The sequence below is a fragment of the Esox lucius genome, chromosome 4, assembly GCF_011004845.1.
Source record: "Esox lucius isolate fEsoLuc1 chromosome 4, fEsoLuc1.pri, whole genome shotgun sequence".
Classification (NCBI taxonomy): Eukaryota; Metazoa; Chordata; class Actinopteri; order Esociformes; family Esocidae; genus Esox; species Esox lucius.
The window spans coordinates 8,085,393-8,112,253 of NC_047572.1; the positions used below are offsets into that span (position 1 = coordinate 8,085,393).

The 26,861-nt window shown below is 39.8% G+C and overlaps 7 protein-coding genes across 11 annotated transcripts in view; 3 read left to right on the forward strand and 4 right to left on the reverse strand.

Moving 5' to 3' along the window:
* sept6 (septin 6) overlaps positions 1-4,184 on the reverse strand; it is a 23,427-nt gene extending 19,243 nt beyond the window's left edge. For all 4 annotated transcript variants that reach the window (XR_829133.3, XM_010896141.3, XM_010896133.3 and 1 more), the window contains exons 1-3: positions 4,103-4,184; positions 1,995-2,109; positions 6-201 (exon numbers count right to left, since the gene is read on the reverse strand). Coding sequence is in view for 3 of the 4 variants with exons in the window: in XM_010896141.3 (XP_010894443.1) it covers positions 6-201; positions 1,995-2,109; positions 4,103-4,132 (341 nt within the window). In the remaining variant the exon portion in view is untranslated. The remainder of the gene's footprint in view (positions 1-5; positions 202-1,994; positions 2,110-4,102) is intronic.
* A 3,822-nt stretch (positions 4,185-8,006) lies between these two features.
* On the forward strand, positions 8,007-10,266 carry pttg1 (PTTG1 regulator of sister chromatid separation, securin). The gene is given in 6 exon segments (NM_001311002.1): positions 8,007-8,050; positions 8,362-8,452; positions 9,342-9,484; positions 9,558-9,636; positions 9,880-10,041; positions 10,126-10,266. Coding segments are annotated over 5 exon segments (555 nt in total). The 5' UTR covers positions 8,007-8,050; positions 8,362-8,364; the 3' UTR covers positions 10,209-10,266.
* A 922-nt stretch (positions 10,267-11,188) lies between these two features.
* On the forward strand, positions 11,189-14,153 carry sowahd (sosondowah ankyrin repeat domain family d). Of its 2 annotated transcripts, none has more exons than XM_010896192.3 (2): positions 11,189-11,712; positions 12,006-14,153. In XM_010896192.3, the coding sequence occupies exon 2, from the start codon at positions 12,105-12,107 to the stop codon at positions 13,140-13,142; it is 1,038 nt and encodes a 345-aa protein (XP_010894494.1). In that variant the 5' UTR covers positions 11,189-11,712; positions 12,006-12,104; the 3' UTR covers positions 13,143-14,153. The 2 variants fall into 2 exon arrangements, with proteins under 2 accessions (XP_010894494.1, XP_010894486.1); XM_010896184.3 differs by having other exon boundaries at positions 11,189-11,651.
* A 150-nt stretch (positions 14,154-14,303) lies between these two features.
* Positions 14,304-15,719, reverse strand: rpl39 (ribosomal protein L39). The gene is made up of 3 exons (XM_010896204.3): positions 15,549-15,719; positions 15,037-15,140; positions 14,304-14,523 (listed from the first exon to the last, which is right to left on the reverse strand). Exons 1-3 carry the CDS (start codon positions 15,702-15,704, stop codon positions 14,475-14,477), a joined length of 309 nt encoding a protein of 102 aa, XP_010894506.1. The 5' UTR covers positions 15,705-15,719; the 3' UTR covers positions 14,304-14,474.
* A 25-nt stretch (positions 15,720-15,744) lies between these two features.
* Positions 15,745-19,998, reverse strand: upf3b (UPF3B regulator of nonsense mediated mRNA decay). Its single transcript, XM_010896216.3, has 10 exons — positions 19,736-19,998; positions 19,324-19,430; positions 19,126-19,232; positions 18,900-18,998; positions 18,591-18,701; positions 18,395-18,438; positions 17,752-17,940; positions 17,461-17,621; positions 17,001-17,373; positions 15,745-16,786 (listed from the first exon to the last, which is right to left on the reverse strand). The coding sequence occupies exons 1-10, from the start codon at positions 19,847-19,849 to the stop codon at positions 16,637-16,639; spliced, it is 1,455 nt and encodes a 484-aa protein (XP_010894518.1). The 5' UTR covers positions 19,850-19,998; the 3' UTR covers positions 15,745-16,636.
* A 374-nt stretch (positions 19,999-20,372) lies between these two features.
* Positions 20,373-21,001, forward strand: ndufa1 (NADH:ubiquinone oxidoreductase subunit A1). Its single transcript, XM_010896229.4, has 3 exons — positions 20,373-20,602; positions 20,738-20,827; positions 20,901-21,001. The coding sequence occupies exons 1-3, from the start codon at positions 20,501-20,503 to the stop codon at positions 20,919-20,921; spliced, it is 213 nt and encodes a 70-aa protein (XP_010894531.1). The 5' UTR covers positions 20,373-20,500; the 3' UTR covers positions 20,922-21,001.
* A 404-nt stretch (positions 21,002-21,405) lies between these two features.
* Positions 21,406-26,763, reverse strand: nkap (NFKB activating protein). The gene is made up of 8 exons (XM_010896242.4): positions 26,291-26,763; positions 24,285-24,365; positions 24,112-24,176; positions 23,747-23,839; positions 23,626-23,668; positions 23,134-23,322; positions 22,466-22,615; positions 21,406-22,373 (listed from the first exon to the last, which is right to left on the reverse strand). The coding sequence occupies exons 1-8, from the start codon at positions 26,647-26,649 to the stop codon at positions 22,199-22,201; spliced, it is 1,155 nt and encodes a 384-aa protein (XP_010894544.1). The 5' UTR covers positions 26,650-26,763; the 3' UTR covers positions 21,406-22,198.
* Between the last annotated feature and the right edge of the window lie 98 nt (positions 26,764-26,861).

Sequence of the window (26,861 nt, forward strand, 5' to 3'; positions counted from 1 at the left end):
CTCACCTGTCCTCCTTGTTTATCTGGTCGCCGAAGCCGACGGTGTTGACCACGGTCAGCTTGAGGCGCACGTTGCTCTCCTGGAGCTCGTAGGTGTTGGACTTGAGCTGCACGCCCGGCTGGTTGTGCTGGGTGGGCTCCCCCTCAAACTTGGTGTTAAACAGCGTGTCCATGAGGGTGGACTTGCCGAGGCCCGTCTCCCCTGAAAAACACACACCGATCTATCAGTTCATTCACAATGGTAAGTACTGGAGCCTGAGTGGCGTCGTAGTTCTGAGCTTATAAGGCATTTATAAGCCCCGCACTTGAAGAATCACGGGTATCACTACAGTATATCATGAATCGAAAAGATTGCAGTTCTACAGTCAGGATTCAGGTTGCAGAGCACCAGACTGTTTATTGTATGCTTTCCGTTGGTCTCTTCTCCCCCCCAATCGCCCGCCCCCTGTATGAACCCTCTCCCAGGATTCTGTTGCTTTTGGACGGAGAGGTGCTTTCTAACGAAAAAAAAATAATTATAATAATAATACATGCCGCAAATAAATGTCTACTAATGTATGTGCCTGTAAGCGGGACTGTATTGAATGTGACATGTTGCAGCTGCACAGGGCAACAACGAGGCCCTCCTTCCAAAAATAAATGTCTGCTTGTTCTGAGTCGCGGATGTCCTGATGTGTTCTGACAAACTGAGACTGTTTGGAGCTGTCGGTGAGTCAGCGGACTTCTCCCAATGGGAGCGAATCAAGCAGTGCGTCCCAACCTATCCCTTGCGCAGTGCACCATGGAGGGAGAAGGGCGCAGTTTGGTACGCAGTGTGTCTGTAAATACCACAGCACATTTACACACGGAACATGCAGAGCAGAAGACTGCCAGTCTCCTATTCAGAACGCACCCGGGCCATCACTCCCACTGCACACTAAGTAGAAGAAGTGGGATGGAATTAAACAGCGCGCTGCCAGATTCTTCCCTCCTCTCATTTCCTGTGTCTGAGAGAGAGGATCCACCTCAGGTCATTGTCAAGAGGATTCCACTGTCTCTCATCGTCGTCATAGGAAACTGGCAGCGCCGGACGAAGCGAAGAGCATCTTAATTGGCAGGGTTCCAAACTGGACCCCATAGTAAAGACGGGGTGCTGACATCCAACGTTTTAGATCAGTACAACTGGTAAAAATGTGTTTGGTGAAGACAAGCGGTAGTTGTTACTAATACTAATGCTACTGTAGCTGATGTTTTTCCTTTAGCTCTCGACTGAGGTTGTTTTGTTTAGACCGCAACCACACAAGCCTCAGCATTGCATTTTGTTGGGCTTTGAGCTGTAGGCCTGTGTACTTTCACGACTGTGTAGCTTTCCTGGGAACCACACACCAGACATTACAGAGTAAGCTGTAATGATATAGGTCTGCTTGGCTTCTGCAGTTGCTTTGGAACATTTTTATTACCACTAATAGTTTTCAAGTAATTCAGAGGAGAAGAGAGTATATTCTGTTTCCTACTTTCAACAAATTGAACAAAATGGGTGAAATATGATAAAACAACGCTAAAAGTCTACAGGCTTTACAACCAGACAATTTCCCCATAGAACATGAAAACTCGTAATGTCAACGGCACCCATATATCAGTCAACTATGTTGTATGCAGTTCTTAGGACTGTTAAAAAGAGACCTGTGACAAACATTTAATTCTGACATTGACAATGATATACATGAAATAATACCTGCTTCCCATTGACCTGACATTTATTACACGAATTACACTTGATTGGAATCATATAACGGCAATCATTTCTACGCCCGGTCCCAGGCGATACCTCCTTGCTATAAACTCGGATGAATTAGCCACAGTGACCAAAGTTGACTAGGGGCCAGTTAGAAACCACCAAAGTGGATCAAAGGCAGATTGAACTGGGTTGGCATGACGGTGACATACATTGCGGCAGAGTGGTTGCCGTTGGGCCTCGAGGAGAGAGAAAACGGAGGTTTCACACTCGACACTCACCAACGCAAAGGATGTTGAAGCAGAACCCGTGGTTGACGGACTTATTGACCAGCTGGTCTGGCATACTGTCGAAGCCGACATGGCCAGCAAGAGGAACAGCCCGAGCACCTTCTCCCTAAACACAACCAAAACATTCTGAGGTTAGAACCTGGTGCAGAAGATGTGTATTTAAACATTAACAACAGGATAATATACAAATCACAGTAAGGTTTTATGGATTATATTACAGTAATTAAAGGAAACCTATAGCTGATAAAAACACAAAAAACACTTTGCTTCAATTCACACCATTCGTGCAGGAGTAGACTGTGATTATCATGTAATTATATTCAAATGAATTAAGAATAAACTATGCAAATGATTACTATCATTGAGTGTACCTGAGTGTGAATATTTAGAGAACCCAGGGACGCAGTTTTCCCTGACAAGACTAGCAAAAAAAAGTTCAAACATTGGCCTTCTACGAGTGCTGGTGTTATAACGTCTGGGGCAGCTTGCCTTTTTTTTTGCCAACACTAGTTTCACTCATATCATTGGTAGCTAGGCTAACTGCAACAAATAAGATGAGGAGATGCATGGATTTCTCAGGTGCTGTTTCTTTGATACGCTTCCTGTTTCATGTCTGCAGATATATTTTCATACTGCATAGCCTAGATAGTTGAAACCACAATGTCCATATATGGAACATAAGACATCTCATTTTGATAGATACAGTTGTTGAAAATCCACTCTCCACGGTAGAACAAGGGCCTTTGTGCATTAGAGTAACGTTAGGCCTAATACTTGTTGAAAATAAACCATGGCCTTTAGAACAAGGGAATTTTTGTATTAAATGAATCCTTCCAAATAAAATAGATTTAAGAGATGTGCATGTTTGCGTGTGTGTGCAAAGGAAGGAAGTTAGCATCATGACACATTCTGTCTCTACTTCTAGGCCTGTACGGGTGGTGATGCGAGCAGGAAAGAAAGGAATTCAGATTGTATGGAACTGCCAAGCATGCCCTCAATAGTAAATCAACTGAACCACAGCAAGCCCACCACTAAAAGGCATGTTGTGCTTTTAAAATATATTGTGGCTTTAAGGCAGACTGCAAAATTCACTCAGCTAAAAGGGGAGAGGTTTAAAATAGTTACGCAGACCGGGGGTGAACAGTTGTCAATTATTTGGATAGTTAGAATTGGGTTTAAACAGCTGAAAGGCAGGCTATTAGTTAAACAGTTGATACTACTTGACTCAACAAACACCCTTCAGCTGGCTTGCATGTGCAGCATTCCTAAACTCATGGCCTATTTGGGATCAAAGACACATCTGTCTTGTGCAAAGACATAAGGCTAGTTGTTGTTGTCCATTTGTTGACACATTTGGGTTGATTTAACTGCAAAAACCAGTTGATGAGTCAGCAAACGTTACCGGAAAAACTGATATTTCAAGCCTACCAAATCTCGTGTTCAGAAATGAAGTAAAACAGATTTGGCAAATCCACATTATTAGCTTAGGTCATCCAATAACATGAATAATTCCCTCTCATTTTAAACATTTGATATTTGGTAACATTTGATATCAGACAACGCCCAGCAAAATAACGGGACTGACAGAACCAGAAACAATGCGAAATGAAATCCAACCAACTCCATGCGGAAATGCATTCAGATTAAATACACATTAATAGATAATACGCGTTGTAAAACATTGCTGTGGGTACATTTATGCACGCTGCTCTCCAGTGAAATCACTGTAATAGCAAAATGGGTAAAGATGAGCATACTGGATCCCAACAAAAAAAGCGAAGGCACGCGGGCACCAGCCAAAATGCAAACAATCCAAGGTGTGCGATAATTTGCATTTTATAAATCATGCATTTTCGTAATAAGCGCAATTTAAATACATTATATCATTACATTAATAACATTCTAATTAAAATGTAATTTGATATCGAGCTAGCCTATAAAAAACGGTTCAACCATCCGGAGTCGATTTCCTCCGAGATGTGTCCGTGGTGTTTGAGTTAAATTTCCTATATACTTACACATTTTATAATTTCAGCACTATATATCGGTGAACTAAAAAAATTATAATCAAGAAAAGCATCCTTAATTAAAGTACTTACCGCTTGCCTAGCTATTTCAGTGGCCGCCATGGTTTTTTTTGGGGATGAAGACCCTATGCAGGAAGCTGCATACAACAGAGATGGCGTCATACACAGGAATGTACCACTACATGTGTATGCATTTATATTTTTTCTTTACGGAATTGCAATATAATTATTAAAAATGTAACACGTTGAAAACGTCTGATAGCTTATTATAAGTTATTACATGCATGGAATGCTTTCATAACCAAAAATATGTACATAACACGCACCCTAGTTATATGATCTCCCCTGTATTTTCCTTCATTGGAACATTACGAGTAGGCTTGACCCGCTGGACCAGTAAGATGCCATACTACACGAAAGGATGTTGGCATTTCCATTGAAGTAGCCTTTTCTTCTAATGCTAAGCTTAAATACAGTATTAAGAGGATTACGCCACAAGGGGAATAGCTATCAGATTTTATGGGCAATGAAAACTGTTGAAACATAATTTCTATAGCAATGTCAGATGTAAATTCTGTGTTTTACCTTCATGAAAAGTTATAATTTCTGTAACATAACAATTTCAAATAGTTCATTAATAGCTTTTGCCAGGATAGGGTTACATTTAAACGGTGGAACACATTTTTTGCAAAATACTCCAAAGATTAAGTACAGACGATTTCGGTTTTTTTATCACACGCTTTAGTGACTCCTTGTGATAGTTCGGCGCTCGCAAGTCAGATCTTGGTGGTTGTCCTGTTGATGCATTAATTATCCAGGTGTTGGCAAGCAAGTGTAAGGAATTACACTTATTATGTTAGAGGGTCGTATTGACCCAGGGTGTTAAATCACAACCCAGTACCCACTATTGATATTTTAGCCCTAAACAACTGTTTGACATCCATAACCTGTTTGACATCATTACAAATTATAACATTTACTAGTTTTATTTTACTATTTAGTCCATTAGAACCACATTTACCATATGATGAACACAACGTTTTTGCTGGGAAGGGTCTCACACTACATGCTTTTTGACTCTCATACAATTTGCTGGTCTTGTGTCACAGTAATCGAAGTGACTCTGGAGAATATACAGTCTGAAATCGCTCAAGTGACAAGGTTGCATGGAATATCTCTCTCCCTGTCTTTGTATCCCACAGTCGCTCATTAGCCGCGGATTCATTTTTGGACTTGTAGTCTGCTAAATTACAAATAGACAGGGTCCTTAGCAAGCCCTATAAGTAATGTCACCACAGGAAAGTTATGAACAGCACTTCCTGGGTCCTCTCACACACTACACAACAAAGACTTTCCCGCAAGAAAAGTTCATTTCCAATAGTAAAAAATATAACAATCGCTTGTGTTTGTGAAAGATAAGGATGATTTAACCTCCTGAGACCCTGTGTCCACATAGGCTTCCTGCACCATGTACTTCATTCTGCTTAACTTAAATCTATTGTCCTTATTAGAGGACAGTTGTCTGCGCCATGCTTAAATAGTATACTTATCAGGTCCACAATCCCAAATAGCTAAGAGAAATAAAAAATGCATACATTATCAAAGCTCAGATCTTAGGAGGTTAACTTTTAGTGTGTGTCATGTTAGACATTACAAAGTGTCTCCGTGGGTGAAATATCTCTAACGTGACAATTCTTCACCTCTGACCATGGCAGGCATAGTTTGTATGTGCAGTACGTGTGTGTGCATGAATGTTTTGAGGTGTATTAACACAGTTTCTCCTCTATATCTGTACTCAGCAGGATTTTCAACAAGCATTTTCATTGATACTCCACCACCGGCTCATTTTGACACTGACTGTAGTTATAGCACGGGAGATGGGGCTCCTGGCTGCATTGCACCAGCTGGGCCTGATCAGGTGGGATACTATTAGTTATCACTGTTAAGCATGCGCAATGTGTCTTTCCCTGATAGTGGCACCTCGTTCCCTGCTTCAGGAAATTAAGGTTATATTCATAGCCAAATGTTGTTTGCTTCCTAAATTAGGCAATGGTTTAATCAGGCCAAAAAATAAAAATGTAATTATAAACTGTGTGGTTTAAATCCTCACTGGCTAAAAGCCATTGTACATGTATGTATGGCTAATATACCCCAGCTAAGAGCTGTTCATAGGTACGATGCATCTCAAAGTGCCTCGACACAGTGATAACACATGGAATATTGGCAATATATCACAAATCCCTAAGATGCCCTATTGCTCTTATAAACAGGTTACCAATCCATAAACTAAAAGTGATTCATGGGTGTCATGTCTTAGCTATGGTAATACTTTCTCTTATAACATGGCTATCAGCCAATCAGAATTTAGGATTCAAATTATGTAATTTATAGGTTAGCATTATTGCTTTTATACAATTGTACTGCATGATAAAATAATAAATTAATATCCTACCCGTGGCACATATAAAAAGGCTGAACCGGCCCAGCTGACATAAGGGAAAGGATCTAAGAGGCTTTGAAAGAGGGTTAATTATTGGGTCTCTTCCATGATGACAATACCCCCATCCACATGGCACGAAATGTCCGCTATTCTTTTTTTTTGCCTTTTTATTAATTTTTTTTCCAGGAATAATCGTTTTTGCTAAAAAAAGCAGAGTTATATTGATCAATCATCCTGATGTAAAGTTGTCTCAAAAGAAATGTGATGTAAGTAAGTAAGCATACAGGTGAAGCGGATCTGTGTTTTCACAAGGAAAAGTAGTTGCGTATGGTCAAAATGTCTGATTTACAAATGTAAAATACATCGCTCAAAAAAATGAAGAGAACACGTAATCATCACAGTATAACACCAAGTCAGTTAAACTTCAGGGATATCAATCTGTCCAGTTAGGAAGCATAAACGATTGTGACTCATTGCCACCTATTTTGGTGAAAATGACAACAGGTGCACTGGAGAGGCAACAGCAAGACAAACCCCAAAAAGGGAATGATTTTGCAGGTGATGGCCACGGACAATTGCTCTCTCCTTATCCTTCCTGACTGATTTTTCTCTAGTTTTGCATTTGCTAGTGTCTACTGGTAACATGAGGCGGTACCTGCAGCCCATTCAGGTTGTACATGTCGTCCAGCTCCTCCTGGATGGCACATCCATACGTGCCGTCGCAAGAAGGTTTGCTGTGTCTCCCAGAACAGTCCCAAGAGTATGGAGGAGATACCAGGAGACGGGCCGTTACACGAGGAGAACTGGACAGGGCCGTAGATGGGTATCAACCCAGTAGCAGGACTGGTATCTACTCCTTTGTGCGAGGAGGAACAGGAGGAGCACTGTCAGAGCCCTACAAAATGACCTCCAGCCAGCTACTGGTGTGCATGTTTCTGACCAAACTGTCAGAAACAGACAATAATTATACTATTAAATATACAACACTATGAGAATAATTGATTACCAAGGAGAAAACAGAAACAATTTTAAATTAGTTAAGTAATACGATATTACCTTTTTTTGTTTTTTTTACAAAAGTTAGTTTTTGAAAGATCAGAGCAAGATTATTATATGGTTTATAAAACTAATACTATAGAAGCAAATGCACATTTTTGAATATTTGAATAATATAACCACTATTTTTGTTTATTGTTTGTGTTTCTCAACACTTCTGCATCCTCACTCATAAAATTACTTTCACGGAGTTGACGCTCATACTCAGTCACACACACTCTCCGACAACATACACAATATTTCCCAGTCACACACCCACCCTCAATGTACACTGACACACACTAAGTCAACGCTGCACTCAGTCAACGCAGTTCATTGTAAACACTTGTGCTAAACATTCAAATTTTTGCAGTTCTACTTCAGACGATTTGAGACGATTCCCTGATAAAACTGTATCCTCTGTGCGCATGCACAGAAAGACTAGCCAATAGGGTGGCGAGAAATGTCGTTTAAAAAGGAAGCCGGGAACGCATTTCCGCTAATCCAAAACAAAACAAGCGTGTAACTTCCCAGGAAAGATTACGGTAAGACTCAAGCAGATGAACGTTGAAGTTAGACACTTACAGTATTATTGAGTGTTGTACTTTAGCACATAGATTGTTAGGAAAGCAAATGGCTATTAAAACGCCTGTCAACAAACGACCTTGCTAGCAAACTAGAACGGTCGCATGTTAATCGTACAAAGGTGTTTGTACGTCTTCAGTTTTGAGATTTGTTCAAAACAACCTCAATGGTCTTGATACACTGACCGTTAACTAACTACAAAAAAAACCTATAGGTAGGTGTCTCAAGTATCCATATACGGTTTGACTAACTAGCTATTTCATCCAAACAGCAAATGGCTTCAATAAACTTCTCAGAAAGAGAAAATGCCACTCTTCTTACACCTGCGCTGAAAATGCGCCAGCGGCTGACATCGGCGCAAGGTATAGTAATACAGTATACACGCGAACACGTTGGTTTTTCTATTCTTGTGGAGACCTGCTGCGAAAGCTTGTCTGGACCGTTTTGCCATGTTTTCTGTTTGTGGGGACAAGATTGTTTCTCCCTTGTATTTGCACTGAACAAAAATATAAGTGCATCAATTGTAAATAGTTTGCTGAGTCATAGTTCATAAGGTAACGGATCAATTGAAATGCATTCTTAAATGGAGTATGACACAAGGCGAATGTCGATAGCACATTGCATAGATTTACAGAGAACTGACCCTACTCCCCTGGTGCAATAATATAGCACCTTCACCTTGGTGCTGAGACAGGAGGTTAGGGCTCAGTGATTCTGTGGCCCTATCGGAGGGTAACCCAGACACTGCCCAACAGGCAGGAAGTCACTCATACCCACTTTGCCACGACCAGTGGGACACCAACCAGACGCAACCACCCTTCAGAGGGCCGAGTAGCACCCAGAGAGGTGTGTGTATATATACAGGGTGACATCTAGTTGTGGCCTGTGGAATGGTGTCCCAGTCCACAATGGCTATGTGAACGTGCTAGATATTTGTGTCAACTGTTCCTGTAAATCCAGAGCGTCCTACAAATGTACAATGGGAGGTGTCTGGTAAGAATGCTGGCCATGGAAGCACTGTATAGAGTACTTAATTCAGGTCATGAAACATGGACTAAATGCTTCTACAAGCTTTGCCTTTCATATTTCTATTCAGTGTACTGTAGTAGAACTGCAGTGGTGCGTAATTGTCTCCATTGAGCTCAACAACCTTAAACAAGCATACAATAAAATCTGTTTGGGTGGAAATGATCCTTGACTTCAACTCGGTACTTGTACAATATATTTACTGCTAAAAATATCTGCTTTCAGGAAACTTCTTGAAGACCCCGTTGACAGGAAAAAAGTTGAATGCTCCAGGGCAGTCAGGTCGCAAGGCTTTGGGGGCAGTGAACAAGCTATCCTCAGCGCCAGCTGTGAATGGCAAAGAGAAGAACAAACTTCTTGAGACACAGGTCAGAACCTCACAAGTCATGTTGGCCAGGTGTTGGTGTCCATCTGTTTAGTAATCATTTTTCTTTCTATTAGGACACTAAAGTAAAAACCCTCCCAACAAAAGCAGAAGAATACCCAGATATTGAGAAGTTTATCCCATATGACCCTCTTGGTAAGTTAAAGGAGCATTATATTGAGTTGTTGTGTTGTAATGTAAAGAGAAATGGCTTCATCTCACCAGAAGTTATTCTTGGTGCATATAAAAGTGCATCCTAAAACTCAGAATTTCTGTTGGTGGGAAAAATAAGCACTGGCTTCAGCTGGCCAATGGAAAAGTGGCACCCTCCCCATCTCTGGTCTTTTACCCTCTGTTATTCCTCAGTCTAACTGTAAATGTATTAACTTCTGGTTGCAGAGTTTGAGAAGTATGTATTCCCAGAGGATGTGGTTTGTCTGAGTGATCTTGCCCTGCCAGGACTGGTACATCTCCCCCGAGTGCATTGTTTTCCTGAAGAGGACTCTGATGTGTTTCTGTCATACATGCCCATGTCTCCATTGAAGGATCTGCAACACTCAGGTTTGCCTCCAGGATATAACATAACATAGTGGCGTAGTCAGCATTTTGAGATGCTAGTTTCATTTTGTTGTTTCACTTTCTCAGACCTCGACAATAAAGAATACGATGCCTTTCTTCAAACCATCAGCGAAATGACCATTGAAATGCCTCCAGTCATGGATGAATGAACTGGTCCTTGCACAACCTGTAATTGTATGTTTTTATTAATAAAGTTTTTGTATATTTAGCCTTAATGGTTTGTGCTTTTCTTAAAAGTATCAGTTCTGAAGTGCAACATGATCCCTTCATGTCAGTTTAATGGCTGATGCCTTTCTGAGAATTGGTCAATGTCCAGTTTACCACCGTGGGACAATCAAATTATGCTTGCTGAGGTTGGAGACTGCTGTGCTGTGGATTAGGCCATCTTGAGCTCAGGTGTTACCAAAAAGCGTTAGTTTTAATGCTAATTTCTTTCCAGTTGTGGGATCAGTGTCTGAAATCGGGTTCCCTTTACTAATGACCTACGAATGCCATACCCACTGGAGGGGGAAGCAAAGCTGACTGTATATAACAATATGCTCTGCCTCATGAGACTCCCAGCCACATGCTGATAAGTTGCACAGTCAAGGCACGAACCAACAATGAGGAGCATCCAACAGTGCCATTTTATTTTTTACAATTGTGCCACTCGGGAGCCCGAGTCACACTAGTTAATGATTAGCCATTCAAGGCTAGGCCATTAGCATATACCGTTTTTGAATTATACAAATTCCTTTAGCGAAACCTATCTGCAGTTTTCTAATGACCATGAGTTGGCAAGCCTGCAGAAACAGGTGTGGGACTAGGGTAACAGATCTTCTAGAACACAAATATCCTAGCTATATAATTGCATATATTTTGATTATAGTTCACACGATTGACTATCAATGAACTGTTGGTGTGGGTGCTGCAGATGTGAGGTTACGGCAAATCTTAAGTTAAATCGAGTTTTACACTCCCCTTTCACGATGACATGCAGTTCATTAGTCTTAGGTCTACCAAATCAGACATGCAATTAAGAATGTTTGCAGTAGCCTGTCCTGCTATACAGTAAATCGTGGAAAGTTAAATTCACCGTGTTGAGTATACGAGGGGTAGCGACACTTCCGTGTAGATCCTGTCAAAAATAGAACAGGTGTCCCGGGGCGTGGCAAACAACTTCAGTAGCACTAGAGATGATTTTGCCATGGTGTCGCAGCAAATGTTGGTATAGGGACAGTAATATAAAATTCCTTTCTGCCACTCACCGCATTCTTTGGTTTCATCAATTGTTCTAAGTGATTAGGAGTGAATCGGCTCGGTGACCAACGTTTTGAGTATGTCAGATTCCACCAGTGGTCACGTGTGCATTTGTTTAAGTATAGGGATTGGAATTGAACTTTGTATCAGTTACGTTTAAGGCTAGGGGAGGGCAAAGGAGAGAATAGGAAGTGGAAATTAGCAATTTTGTGTGAGTTTAAATATAGTTTGAGTGCAACATCCATGTAGCTGTTGCCAAAATAAGTTTCAACTGAGGGTTTGTTTAAGAATACGGTTAAGATTTACGCGCTCGGCGTAGCGTAGCGGTTTATGGCACACCACGTAGACCACAGGTGAGCAGAACAATTATCCAAGACATTTTCCACTTAATTTCAAACTGAGTCTACAAACAAAGTAGGTGTAACTGTACATATCACAAATCGTGCCTATATATATCTAAGACCCAATGTATATACTGAGTTGAAGGAGCTCGATCAATTTTGTTTTACAAAATTATACAACGGTTAATTAGCCTACGTAGCACCCCCAACCTTCCAACCTTATTGCCTACCGTCTTGCACTTTTTTCCAAAGACAAAAAGACTGACAGAATTACAGACAATATAATTGTGTGTGCTATTATAACTTCGCCCATGCTACAATTAGAATTTAATGTAATTATGATAACCATTACGACTTGTTTTTCAGATACGAAATGGAGGTCCAACGCAGATTGAAGACATTTCCGTGTTTGTAGTGCTGTCCCTATGGTCGTTTATAAAAACAGGAATCGAGAAAGTGACAAACATGTTTAACATCAGCGTCCATGAGCAGAGTGAAAACTCTGCTTCACATTTACAGCTTCTGCAAGGCGGAGGCGCATTGGAGCCTGGATTCGAACCAAAAAACAATAATGGACAAGACTCCCACGTTAAGCGTTGTGAACAGACTAACGTATTTGACCGCTTGTCAAGAGTTGGTGTGCGGGCATTCTCTTCTGCTTATGCTTCGGCACGAAGATCAAGGTTGCAGAGACAGCCAGAGGTGTGCGAGACCAGCAGTAGCGAACCTCAGAGGCTGTTAGTGGACGCACCCGACAGAGCCTCGATCACGCCCGCCATGCGTAAAAGATATTTGAAGGAATTATTATTGAGCAACTCGTCGGGTGGATTTGCTAGTGTAGTGTCTTCAAACGGTTCCTGTGCATCTCCAGGGGACTTTTACGAGGAGGATGAAGTTTTGGTACTGAGCCCTATGGAACACGAATGGATGTTGGATGTTGTAGATGGAAACTATGAAACCATCATTAAATATCTTTCAGAGGATTCTAGTCTACTAACCAGGAAGGATTTTGTCAGTGGGTTTACAGTTTTACACTGGTTAGCCAAAAATGGCCGAGATGAGATTTTGTTAAAGTTGTTGAGACATGCTGAAAAGGAAGGGATTTTTGTCGATGTGAATTTAAAGGGTAGTGGGGGGCTCACACCTCTCCATGTAGCTGCAATACATAGTCAGTTTATGGTAATAAAAATTCTAGTCGGTGCTTTCGGTGCCAAAATCGATGCCATGGACTACAGTGGAAGGAGAGCATGGCAATACCTTAAGGGCAACGCCCCAAAGGAGATGAGGGAACTTCTTGGTACTTGGGACGACGAGCACTTTAGTGTGGGTCACCTGAACACTAATAACAACCGTACCTGCAGTTCCACGGTATCCAAGTCAGAATCAATAGTGGACGAGAGAGACCAGCCAGTGTACTGTGATCGGACGTGGAGGAATGGCAGCTGGCGCGGGTCATTAAAAAATCTGTGGTCACCATTTTTGACGCTTTTGAATAAAAGTTAATTATTCAACTATATAATCTCATATGCAAAAGTCGTTGTTGGCTGCATCCTCCGAAGATGGAGCAGGTCATCATGGCTTGAGCAGAGGTAGATGTCTGTTGATGGGATTTTGGGCAAAACGATTTTTGGCGATTTCTGATGGCCTGATGTATATTTCCACGCAAAATCAATTTGTACGATTTAAGCCTAGTTTGGAATATTTAGACATGCGCTTTTTCACACACTATGCTACATTTGGTGAATCAATATTATTGTATGTGAAGGAATTGTTTGCTCCGTCTAACGATCATATTTAGGCCAACATCTTCAAAATGTACGGTGTTAAATGTTTTTCCCATGAACATAAAACCATGGTTCTATTAATACATAAAGGTTTGTGCTCTGTGATTCACAGGGTCTATACCGATATTTAATTATTGTAACAAGTGAATGCTACAGAACTAAATGTTAGGCTGTATTTGGGAATAATCATTAAAATGTAAAGAAACACTTGTACTTAGGGTGTTATTGGGCATATATCTAACATAACTTTTATACACGTTGGTCCTCTGAATTTAACTGCTTGCATAACATTTCGTTGAGTCTTTCCAAACGAGATTTTAGAAAGGGCAGCCACTCAATGTTTCTGGGATAATCTAAATCACTTATCTAATGATTTAAGTTCATTTAGATCTAATGCATGCACTTTAAAGGTTTTAATGGACAATGCATTTGAAGAAATTGGAGGGCACAATACACCCTCTGGTGGTTGGGTAGTGACTATTCATCTCTTGAAATGTATTCCTTCCTGCGCCCCCCCCACACCACAAAAAAGCCCAAGTAGTCCATAAAGCAGTTTTTCAAGCCAGGGAAATTGTGCATCAAAATCAATTTCAGAGAGTTAATGATTCACACGTTCTCACATTATCCCTTTGATGGGATTTTTTCCCCCCACTTGTTTGAAAGAACTACATTGAAGTGCCATTGTATTGGGCACAAGCATTACACTTGCCATCAAGTAAAGGCACCAGGAAATACAGAGGGGACATTTTAGGGAAATTAGTTTACCCACTGATCTTTGCTTAGCCCACAAGTGAGGGTCTGGGTAGCTTTATAAATTTCCATACCACCATTTACAGTTAAGGATGACACTTATGTTCAGAACTAAACAGACAACCAAATCTCTGATTTATCACAAATCTTTTATTGTCGAACACAATAATAACCAGAGTATCTGTACAAAAGGATTGCTGTTCCAGATAGCATGGCTCCCTCTCCAGGTCAGGGACCAGCAGGAAGTGGTCCTGGCAGGTGGTAAATGCTGTGGACACTGGAGATCTGAAGACCTGTGCATTTACAAGCCCAGCTTGGTCCTCCTCCAGTGTCTTCTCTTGGAGTTGTACCTAGAACACAACACCCAAAATGACTAAACCATGTAATTTAAATACAAAACAGCCATGACATAAGTTAAATCCATTAAAGGGGCATGATTTAAAACAGCTGGAGATTTGTTCAATAGAAAATTGACTTCAGTAGTACAACAAATCAGTGTCAGAATAGTTAACTATGACTCAATGATCCTCACAGTGCAGCATATGCAAACTCTAAGCGGCGTATGGACATTGATGGCCTTTCATCACAGATACGACCAGCATATCTGATAACACTCAGATTGAAGTAGTGATTATCTTTTGCACTGTCACTACTAAAGAGAATACCAGTCACAGGTGATGAGACCAGGTGAGAAAGTCTCCAAAGCAGCTGTCACTCTCAGCAGGATTAATGACAGCACATTCATTGAAAGGATGCACTGTAATTGCAGACCTGCTTTAAATGGTCAAAACAAGCTTTCTTCGCAGTCAACCCATTTGATGCACGGTGCAGACAAATGGCAGAGAGGGTGCATGTCCACATACCTGATCTTGTTGCCAGTCTTCATTCTGATCCACTGTGGGATTGGCCTGTTCTGCTTTTGTTTCTTGGCGAGAAAGCGCTTGATCCTGAAAGTTTTGTGGGACGACTGAAATGAACAGATGGGGCCATGTTAGTACACAAGGAATAACTACGCTAAAATCACATGTAAACCTTAACTTCATCATGAAACACGTCACTAACGTGTTACCTTCATGCTCGTTTATCATAAGCAATGCCTAATGGAATCCAAATAATACTTAAGATTTAAGTGACGTTTATTCATTATTCAAAAGGTGAGCTTATGATAAAGCAGTAAAACAGAAGACACCTATACTTTGTGATGAAATCGGCTTGGTTCACACGACACTACAAAGTTAATTTTTAAGAATTACATACACGTATCGGAGATAATATAAAGACTGTTTTTGTCATCCCAAAAAACTCCCACATATATTCAATAGACACATACGCATTTCAGTCATTTAGAGAAGGATGTTATAGGATTTCAACTTACCATTTTGTCTACAATCCTTTCCCCACAATGGCGGAGGCCGAAGAGAAAGAGGGAGGGGAGGCGGTAGTGATGTATGCAATCCCAACCAATCAGAGTGAGAAAATGCTGGTGCTGCGGGCCCACAGCGCCATCAAGTGAATCCTTCCCGCATTGCATCAACGTTTGAACACTTCAATGCAGTAATAAGTCCCATACACATTTTTAGAACAATTTATTTATTGCGCTCATTTGTAACTCTTGCCTTGAATTTAGGAGTCAGGCTACATAAACGAAAAAGATAAATATTTCTTCAAATTATTTTGTAACTACACCGTTGCATCATCTATGTATGAAGATCCGGTTGAGTATGATGGGAAAGGCCACAAGTTAATAGTCACCCAGAAGAGGTTACATGCAGTCTAAAATCAAAGCATCGCTCACAGTATAATATCTGTAATGAAAATACTATTTCATTTTCCTGAATCACTGAGTCATGGGTGAAAGAACATAACATTGTATTATGAGTATTCTTTTTTCTTTTTTACCTGTAAAGAGTATGGAGGACTTATTGGGAAAAATGTAAACAAACAATTACATGTACAGAGTATAAATCAAAAATATCCCTAAATGCTTACAAAATTGTTTTTAAAAGCCACAGAATATTTTTAAATCACTAGTGCTACAATGTTCCTCAAGTAGAGAATCTGTATGTGGAGGAAAAAGACAATGAACAACTAATTAGGGTGAATGCCTACTCAGTATAAAGAACCGTGCTTTGCAACTGCACAGCACTGTGAACCAGTACTCCAGTAAGGTCACTTTAAGTTCATGTGGTCCTAGAAAGCTTTGGCTTCATGTCATTGTGCCCAACAGCCAAACTCTCAAAAACATTCAAACATACAAGTTACGCTTACTATTCTCTATAAACCAAACAAAAAGACTGGCACAAGTAGGCACTCAACAGGACACCATGGTCACATTCCTGCCTCTGGTTATGAGTGGGGAGATGGGATGTGGCTCTTCGAGAATATCACTGCAGCTGCTTCTTTGTTTACCCGATTGCTTGGCTCAGGGCAAATCTTTTTTTGACTTTTGTTCATTATTTTTTATTATTCATCTCCCTTCTCTTGGGATCTCTTGGTTTCGCTCTCTGACTTTCTGTCGGCAGCATAAGATTCTCCACCTCCGCCACCAGCACCTCCTCCTCGAGCTCCTCTGTTCCTGGCACCTGGTTGGTAAAGCTGAATGGCGGGCCGATCCTGATGCACAAAGGAACATGGCAGTCGTTAAAAACAACAATAAAACATATGAAATCAATACAAAGAACATGAAATCAGTAAGAAAATTGGGACAACATGGAGTACATATAATAAAGAATATCCTCATACTCCCAAGGCAGGGAGGAAAACAGTACATTATAAAGCAACACCAATTTGCATTGGACCATACACCGATAAGTATCAAAATGATCACCTTGTTTCTTAAACGATCTCTCTTAGCTTTTTCTTCCCTCAGAGTTTCTTCAGACTTTTTAGGCCTATCGGTGTGGCAAGAAGTATGGCTTGCTGAGTCCACGGCATTTTCAGCCTTTTTCTTTTCCCAGACGCGTTCTCCTTTCTCCTTTTTCCATTCCTCTTCTCGCTTCCTGTAGGTGTTCTCCCCGTCGTGCCGTTCTCTTCTCCTCCGCCGATCCTCGTCTTGACGTCTGATGCGCTCCTTCTCTTTCTGCCGCCGCTCCCTCTCCCGGTCTCGTTCGCGGTCCCTGTCCCTGTTTCGTTCCACATCCCGCTCCCTGAAATCCTTGTGTCCATCTCTGTGACTGTCCCGGTGTCCATCTTCGTCAGCTCTGTGGAACCCAAACAGACTGGGCGTCAAGTGCATTTGAAAAGGTCAACATTAAAGACTGATAACCATTGTAAGAATGGCAACTCACTTTCGGGACCCTCTATCCTCTCTGGTTTCATGGTTTTGACGCTTCTTAAGATCAGGAATCCCTGGAGCTCTGTCCTCCTTCATCTTGTCCTTCTCAGGTTTCTTTGACTTCTCTTTAGGGTTTTCCACATCCAGGTCATCTCTGTCTGGTTTTCTCAGGAGCTGCGCAGCAGAAAACAAAAGGCACAGTAAGAGACAAAAAGCATCCCGTTATTCTGCAACAGTCTTTTGAGACCACTTGTATCATCAAGCAGCCAAGTCGTTAACCCAGGCTTTACCCTTGTTTCCATACCTTGATTTTTGGCTCCTCCTTGGCTTGATCTTTATCTTTGTCTGCAGGTTTATCTCCTTTCTTGAACTTCTCTGCTTCTTTGCGCTTCCTCCTGTCCTCCTCCCTCCACTTCCGACGCTCCTCGTCCCGCAGGCGCTTGCGCTCGAGCTCTCGTCTCCTCCTTTCCTCTTTCTTTTCCTCACGCATTCTCTGACCATCAGCAGACAAAGCATTTACACTGACATGTTATTCATTTAGCAGACTTACAATGTATTCATCTTAAAATAGGCAAGTGAAAACCACATATCATAGTTAAGGTAAGAGCAGTTTCCTTTTTTGATAGAGAACTCATGACCATTTCTGGTAAGTTAAGCCAGTGCTAGTAAGTTAAGCCAGTGCTAGTAAGTTAAGCCAGTGCTAGTAAGTTAAGCCAGTGCTAGTAAGTTAAGCCAGTGCTAGTAAGTTAAGCTTGTCGGTGCTAGAAAGTAAAAGAAAATGCTAGTTGTTTTTGGTGCATGTACATGCGTGCATTATTATAATGTAAAAATAAGATTTTGATTTAGGTTTCAGACTTTGAATTAAGGTTTCAGATGTTGAAGTCTGCCCAGCATCATATTGTACTAAGAAACAAATGAAATACGTAATTATTTCAAGTTGCACATACCTGTTTATTCTTCAAGAAGTCCAAGAGGGGAGTTGTTTTCTTAGCTAAGGGGATGGGGATAGATTGGTAAAATCAGGCTTCAACTATTACTAAAATACCACTTTTGCAGGGAATTCTACTTAATATCACAACTGTACTCAAGAAGTATGATTAAACTGTTTTTGATTTATGCCTGGAAAACACCATGTTTACATACCTACTAATTCCTTTGTTTTTGCCTCTATTTCTTCCAGTAGAGTCTCAGGGGTGGATGTAAACTTTTCATCATCACCATTGTAAATCTCCAGAAACTTTTTGTAGTCAGCATCTAAAAATAAATAAACCGTGTCTCAATGGGGTATTACTGGATTGGAATATACACTTATTATATGACTTGACCGCTCACCATCATTGAATACCCATATCGCCCACCTGCACCCTGAAGTTAAATCCAGAACTTGTTTCTTGTTCTAGAATGGTATACTTCACACATGCTATAAGTAACAGTTGTAAAAAACATGGTCACCTTCGTCTATTGTTCCACTTTTGGCATCCTTTTTCTTACTCCTTTTTTTGGCAATCTTTTGAAAAGGAGCGAATTCAACAATTGCTGGATACTCTTGCCCTGTTGACAACCAGATTTGGCACAACATCAACACACAACGCACTAAGATTGTTTTACATGGGTAGGTTATTATTGCTTATGTTTTTTATGAAATGTAGATATCTTATTGAAATTAAATGTATCTTACCTTTATTATCAATAAACACATATCCATCAAACCGGTCTCTGAAAAGGACAATATCTTCCTGATTCTTGAAGTTGATGTATGCTCTGGCGAACACATGGGGGTACATACTGTAGAGAACAATTCCAAAGTAAGAAACCAGTGTACACAATATTTGATTAGGTCAAACAGTGTTCCATCAACAACAAACCATCAATGCACCTGCTGTCATTGGAGAAAAACTCGAGGTAGTCCACTTCTGGAAGTGGCTGCAATTGTTCCTCCAGTTCCTCCTTAGTTATACTGGGAGGCAGACGTCGGATTACAATCTATAGAGAGAAGCATAGCATAAAACCAGACAATCAAATGTTTATTAATAGAATACCCAACTGTAAAACCACATTTTAACAACTTCGGCTAATAAGTGAAGGTTAAGTTAGGTAGCTAGCTAATTAGCTAGTATAGTCAACTAACAAGCTCACTAAAATGATACTGTCTAATCAATACGATCTACAAAAGCTGGCCAAAATACACGAGCACTCAAGTATATCTAACTATTTTGTGCAAACTTGCTGGATAATGAGTGTTGCTAATTAATGTAAGCTAAGATGTGTTAGCTAGCTATAGAAGCTACCTTAGTCATTGCTTCTTTCTTCTCCGGCTTTGGCTTCTCTGTTTTTTCACCGTCTTCGCTTTTTATCTCCATTCTTTTCTCTCTCGGACGAGTGTTTTCCTTGTCTTCCTTCATCTTTATGCCAGAAAGTTGTCGCAGTCTGTAGACTAACTTTTTAACATGCTAGATAGCCAACTTGCTGTTGTAGCTAGCTGCTAGTACCTTCTATCAGTCAACAACAACAAAAAGCGGTTGATGATTGGCTGTTGTTAGGAACGATTTTCTGCGACACTTGGAAGTACGTTGCGGCAGCGGTTTTGAGGGGTCACTTGGCAACATGTAGGTTACTTTGGACACACGTTTTTAATTTAATTATATATATATTATATTATGATAATATATTATTATTATATATATTTAATAACAATATAATATATATTATTATTACATATATATTTAATAATAATATAATATATATTATTATAGTATTATTACATATATATTTAATAATAATAATACATTTATTAGAAAATAGCAGATACCAAGCAAATAACAATAGTATGGCGCCAGTTTTTTGTGAAATATATTTTATATGTACTGCACCGCAACTTCAATAAGATGGCGCTGTGTGGTTTCAAAACAAGCTTCCCGTTCCGGAAGTGAACGAATGACCGTCAACTTTTCAGGTCGGTAGACATTTTGTTAGCAAGTTAGCTAAATAAACTGGTGTTTGATTAATAGACATTTCTTACAGTGTAGTGACTGTCAAAAAAGGCATTTCTCGCTATGTGGTACGAAATCCTCCCCTGTCTCGGCGTTATGACCGCTTGTCTCATCATTCCTGGGATTGCAACTGCACAGATTCACAAATGGACTAATGGGGGGAAGGTGAGAGAATGCCAGTGTGTGATGAATATATTCAACTCGATGTTCGTTTTTAAACGGGTTGCAGTTATGGAAGTAGTTTCTATACTATCGCCTTTCTACGTAATCATTTTTTCCTTGTGTTCTATCAAACTTTAGGAAAAGAGAATAGCCCGGGTTCCGTACCAGTGGTATTTGATGGAGAGAGACAAACGAGTGTCAGGAGAGAATTGTTATCACAAATCGAAGGTAATTACACAACAAGCCCTAACAGTTTCAGAAGCTTAATTATGATAACCTTAACCATTTTCCTTCTTTACAGGGTCTTGAGAACATCAACTGAAAATCACACGACACACCTCTGGATTGGATTTCTAATCTGACATTTGTTGTACATAAATAAATTAAACCTATGCCGTATTTTGTATGACTCGATTTGTCTAGCTATTAAGCCCTTGCGGGAGCTGCATTGAGCATAATGATATCTGAAGATGCATGCAACATTTCTAAATTCCTTAATCTAAGGAATCCCCTAAATTAGTGACTTCAGCTCCATGAATCAGCTGAGTTTACGTTCAGAGGGTGGAATGGAGACTGCTAGTCTTATTGGTGTATTTTCTCATGCAATCCTAATTTCAATTTCTGGGTTTTCAAGTTTCCTTATGAAAACTGAAATCCTTTATCTCTGGAAGCACATCAGCAGAATACCAACATTTTGAAGGACAGTATGCTCAGATACATAAAGAACATACATTTCTGGGAATTTGACTTTTTCAGTTTTGTGCAGTATTAGGCGTTTTCCCAAATATTAATGAAATACTCAGATATGAAGAAGCATTCTTTACCAACATTCGAGATACAACGGATGACACAACAGGCTATTCAGACAAGTGCAGGTTGGTTGCTTACAGGTAACAAAACCACACTGATCCTATATATTGACCCCAATTTAAATCCACTTCGAAAATTACCAAATAATTAAAATTCTTACAATCTAGAGATTATTTGACTGAGGCCAATGGCTGTTTAATAAATGCAGTTATTTGGCATCTACACTAAATAATCAATTTAGAATAAATTGATCAAAGGTACAACAACCCATATGTTGAGAACATTTAAAAATTTTTAACATCAACTTAATTTCCCTAATAAATAAAGCTTTAGAAAATATTAATAAATTCTTAACATGTGATGTGACACTACATGCCTATTCTCAACACTAAAAGGGACACTAATAGGGAAAAGATACAGGGATGGATTGTAATTGATTTATGTTGTGATACACACCATTTATTATCCTAAGAAAATATCCTGGTACAAAATTACTCTCCAGGTGGGTCTCCAAATATATAGATTGAAGTACAAGGTACCTGGTCCATTCTTGTATTTGTCTTCAACACACTTTATGAACCTAGATAAATAAGCACTTTACAATAAATGACTACTTCTACATAAACAAAATATTCCATTGTGTTGGAGCTGTTTTAAAATAAAGGCCGAAATTGTAAAACCACAAACACATTCCCAAATCATAAAACAGTTTTAAAACGAAATACAAGATAGTGTTTGGGGAAAAGATATCCCAAGCTGAAAGTTCTGACAGGACAGGAACAAAAATATTCATTTCTCTTCTTTGCCTTTAGTCTTCCTGTACACCATTTCTCTAAAGCTGGAGAGAATTTTGCTCTCTCTCTTTCTCCTTTCCTCTTGATTGAAGGATGCCAGAGCTCTCTTTTCATCTGCACTATAGATCTGGTTTTCCTTTCTCAGACGCACAGCCTCCATACGACGATGTCTGCAGGTTACAAAATCACAATGAGGCTTAAATTCAGCCAATAAAATCACCAAAAAACAACTTCAAACTTTAACAGAACAGTATTAATGTACCTGCTACCGCTCATGACAAAGCCAGACATTTCAAATGTTGCGATTTCGTCACTGGTCAACCCGATTTCACCTCTTCTTGGGATACGCTTGCCTGCTTTCACATATTCTGCCATGGCAGCGCCCTCACCTGGTAACAGTGCATGACCAAAACTAGAGGGGAAAGAGAAAAGGCGTGTCAATCATCCATTGAGACATTTTAAAAGCTGATTATAGTGTGGCGATGTCATGAAAAACAGTGGAAGCAAGTAGTATATACTGAATGACACACTAAATGTCCTATGTGAATAATTTATTAGACATTCTTGTCTGTAGCATATTACAGTAGTTTGTGACTATTGTTTTGTACTGGCCCTGCGTGAACCAAACCCACAACCCTGGCTTTAAAAGCAACATGCTATACTAAATAATATTAGTGGCTTAGTACTGCTAGAAAGCAAAATGTGTGTATGGCGTGCCAATATTTAAAAACAGGAGTATCCTATAAAATGGCAACTAAGAAAAAAAATTATTGCATCATATCACAACATTGTAATAAGGTTATTAAAGTGTATTATAACCCCACACAATCTGAGACAAATATCAATTGTTCCCATAATTCAAGGCAAAACCGTATCCACCACATAGAGGGCCTTCTTTAATGTAAGAAAACCCTTCTATGAGACACTCACTCGAGGGGCTTGTCATCCTGGGACAGGTGGGTGAGTGGGGCCTCGGGGCCCACCATGTGTTCATCAATGCAGGTCCTTTCCACCCACTGATCCCCATTGGCGTCCTCCTCTTCAGACCCTTCGCTGCTGGAATCGCTCACTGACTGCTTGCGGTTCTTCTTCGCCTTCTTCTTCTTGGACTTCTTTGACCTGTGGAAAAAAAGCCAAAGCACAGTTTCAGAAACCACACCTGCGTATATTTATGTAATGCATTCATGTTACGGGTAGGGGCATAGCCGCTAGTCTGACAATGGGGACGGACATATTTTGCAAAGGGGGTCTGGGGGCATACTCCTCCGGGAATACTTTTTTGAAAGACAGCTTTTAAATTATAATTTCTAGTGACTTGCCAAAGAATGATAAAGAAACTACTGTAGTGTCTAGGTGTGGAATGTATGAATGCACTTAGTCACTGGTTGACTTGAAGTAAAATCCAGATTAAGGTGAATTTACTTTTTGCTCTTCTTCCTCTTCTTCTTCTTTTTCATGTCCTCATCTAAAAGACAAGAACATTTTGAGCTTTCTGTCATTTAACTGAAATTATGATTATAATTTCTTTCTGCACAGTTCTTACCACCAGAGTCTGACTCTGACTCGCTGTCATCTGAGTGTTTTTTGGTTTTCTTCTTTTTGGATTTCTTCTTCTTCTTTTTCTTCTTCTTATCATCTGTGGAATGGTGAGAGATCAAGACAATTGCACTAATTCAAAAGTGTATTAAAGACGAATAACCACAAATATCTAAGATTTGTCTAAGTTCATAAATCACTTGAAGTAATCGCACAACCCAACGTACATGGTTTAACTTAATGCATAAAACAGTAAATCAAGTTTACAATTGTTTTTCACTAGTAAATAAAAGCATGTCATTGAGTCAGGTGTAGGATAGTTGAGGACACAGAAGGATTGGAAGAAAGACTGGGTTAGTTCAGCGTACACACCTGATGAACTTGAATCTGAGCTGCTGTTTTTCACATCCTCTTCCACTGGCGTGTGTTCATCAGAGCTTAATGAAAAAGGAAAGATTAACCAACTATGCATCCTTTCATAGCTGCTATATAAAACCCAAATATTAACTCCTTTACGTGATTTGTTGAAAAGCATAATTACTCACTCTGGTGCCATTACTCTTGGTGAATAACCCCAGACCTCAGGTGATCCAAGTTCACCAATTCTCTCCCTCTCTTGCAGCCGTCTGAAAAAAAACGAGATCACGAGAACTATTAAACAAATGTAACTTCACCAGCTGTGGACCAAAGGATGTGCATGTTCAAATAGCTTGGCCACTGGCAAGGCTCTGAATTTACAAACACCAGTGAACGCTGACACTGGTGAACACTGAACACTGACACCAATTTATAATAATAATAAATTCATTGAAGATTTAGAAACTTTTAAATTAATGTTAAGTAATTTGCATAGCACCTCAATATGTTTTGATACTTTTCAATTTCAAAACCTGTCTTCAATTTTCTACAAGTTTTCATCATAATCATAACTAGGAAACTCAAGTATGATATCTTGAGCCCAATCCTTCCCACATGCCAAACTAATGTTGGAACCACTGGAAATGAACTAACACAGGAGTGATTTCAGCTGCCAATGGTGATAATAGTTATTGCATCTCCTCTGACCCCTGATCATGTCAGAAATCCATGTTATTTCATTTAAAGCAGAATAGATTTTTTTGGCAACAACTAAAATTACTGCAACACTCGAGGGCCGGATGCAAGTTTCTAATACGGAAATGTCAGAGAGTTTTGAACATACCAGTCTATCTCAGCCTACTGAAACAAAAGCCAGTTGTGGATCTTAGCTTTGACTCTAAACAATCCATTGAAACACTGTTTAAGTAGAGACATTGCATTTGCACTGATGCTACTTGTACATAATGAGTGTACACAGGGGTGTGAACAGTATTCATATTACCAAACGAGGTAAAGTTAGTTTTGTAATGGAAATTCAATGGACATTGATATTTGCCCCGACAAAAACAACTAATTCGGGGACTTTGAAAAATATGGGTTCTTGATCAGGTGAAGGTGGACTACAATCCACACTTTTTTGGATTGTTTATACAGATGTTTTATATTATTTTATCTTTCCAAAAAAAAAGATAAAAGATAAGGCTTTTTGTTTTTTCAAAATGTTTAGCAATTTATTTAGTTTAGCCTTAGAAATCCAAGTGTCTACGAAAAGTGTGCCATGACAACAAAAGTGGTAAATTCTGACTCAGGGGAGGATGGGCTATAATCCATGGCTTTTTTTTTTTGAAAATGTTTGAGTTTTGCCTTAGAAAGCATCTACGAAAAGTGTGCCATGACAACAAAAGTAGTATATACCTTTTACAAAAACTATGCAAAATATTGTCAAAATAGCTTTTTAAAGAGTATATAATAATGCAATTGCTTGTTAAACAGAACATCATTCTATAATAAGGTTCTAACAAAAAATAATTTTTAAACATACATTTTTGAAATAAATAAACTGTTGTTAAAAATGAAATGGCATTAACAAAAATTGCTTTGTTTTTCGCAGGCACTTCTGATGGTACCACCTGATGCACTTGTCACACCTAATCTGAAAGTTTGATCATTTATATTTTGTTCAATCTTTGACACTTAATACAGTACAGTCAGAGTTAATATCTAAACGTAAAACATTTTAAAACTTTGGGTAACTCTGGGAAGCAATGATGTAGAACAGCTTTTTGAAAAACTACCAAAAAATGATTTATACATTGAAAAGTGTGGATTGTAGTCCACCTTCACCTGATCAAGAACCCATACTTTTCGTTGTCCTGAATTAGTTGGTTTTGTCGAGCGAATATGAATGTCCACTGTAAAACTAACTTTACCTCGCTATATTACCAGCCAGGGATTCGATTCCACAACCTTTCGGTTACTGGTCAACTATGATCTTACTAGTAAGGCGAGTAAAAATATTCAACAGGTCGATCTGGGATTCTTCAAACCCTAACCAAAACGGGGAGGTATCTACCTGGACGTGTCCAAAATAAATAAATTCAATTTGACTCAAATTTGAAACTACAACGTTTGAGAGAATAAATACATCCCAGTTGGTTACTATTATATGACTTGGCAAGCGAACTCCATTTACCTGGAGATGAATGCCTCTTGCCTCTGGCGTTGAGCATCATCCCGTTCGTAGTAGTCATTCCTGCCGCCACCACCTCCATATCTTCCATCACCGCCACCACGCTGATCGGACCAGCTGTGGTTGTTGTGCCTTTCTCGAGACCTGGAACGACTGCGGGGGTTTTCCGTACGAAACCTTTTGGCATTTCTCTCTCTCATTTCTTTCTCCCTTTCGGACATTCGAGGAGGTTTATGTTCTTCTTCATATTTGGTCGTCTTCGGCATGGGACCAAAGACTGGACTGGAGTCGCGAGATCGACTCCGAGATCGACTCCTTCGTCGTCTTCTGGGGCTTCTCGGTTCTTGATCCGACAGAGGCATAGCTAGTTAATGGGGTATTTTTATTTCCGAAAAGCCAACAGTCTAATTGAGATAAAGAATAAACAGGTCTGCCTAATCCGCTGTATCGGCCATACTGCGTTGTTTATGCGTGAGTTTCGGAAGCCGGAAATGATGAGGTGTGGCTGTGAAATTGTCCCCCCCCTCAAACATGCAACACAATTAAGTGGTTCCGCAAAGTAGTTTCTGGAAGC

Coding starts and splice junctions, on each gene's coding strand:
- sowahd (XM_010896192.3), top strand. CDS start 12,105: ATGTTTAACATCAGCGTCCATGAGCAGAGTGAAAACTCTGCTTCACAT.
- rpl39 (XM_010896204.3), bottom strand. CDS start 15,704: ATGCAATGCGGGAAGGATTCACTTGATGGCGCTGTGGGCCCGCAGCAC. Junction 15,141..15,548: donor AAAGGATTGTAGACAAAATG/GTAAGTTGAAAT, acceptor TGTTCATTTCAG/TCGTCCCACAAAACTTTCAG. Junction 14,524..15,036: donor AAGACTGGCAACAAGATCAG/GTATGTGGACAT, acceptor GTTGTGTTCTAG/GTACAACTCCAAGAGAAGAC.
- upf3b (XM_010896216.3), bottom strand. CDS start 19,849: ATGAAGGAAGACAAGGAAAACACTCGTCCGAGAGAGAAAAGAATGGAG. Junction 17,941..18,394: donor ACTTCTTGAAGAATAAACAG/GTATGTGCAACT, acceptor GCTGATGGTCAG/AGAATGCGTGAGGAAAAGAA. Junction 17,622..17,751: donor AGGAGGAGCCAAAAATCAAG/GTATGGAAACAA, acceptor TCTGCTGCGCAG/CTCCTGAGAAAACCAGACAG.
- ndufa1 (XM_010896229.4), top strand. CDS start 20,501: ATGTGGTACGAAATCCTCCCCTGTCTCGGCGTTATGACCGCTTGTCTC. Junction 20,603..20,737: donor AATGGACTAATGGGGGGAAG/GTGAGAGAATGC, acceptor ATCAAACTTTAG/GAAAAGAGAATAGCCCGGGT. Junction 20,828..20,900: donor ATTGTTATCACAAATCGAAG/GTAATTACACAA, acceptor CCTTCTTTACAG/GGTCTTGAGAACATCAACTG.
- nkap (XM_010896242.4), bottom strand. CDS start 26,649: ATGCCTCTGTCGGATCAAGAACCGAGAAGCCCCAGAAGACGACGAAGG. Junction 24,177..24,284: donor CCAAGAGTAATGGCACCAGA/GTGAGTAATTAT, acceptor TTTTTCATTAAG/CTCTGATGAACACACGCCAG. Junction 22,374..22,465: donor TTTGTCATGAGCGGTAGCAG/GTACATTAATAC, acceptor TGTAACCTGCAG/ACATCGTCGTATGGAGGCTG.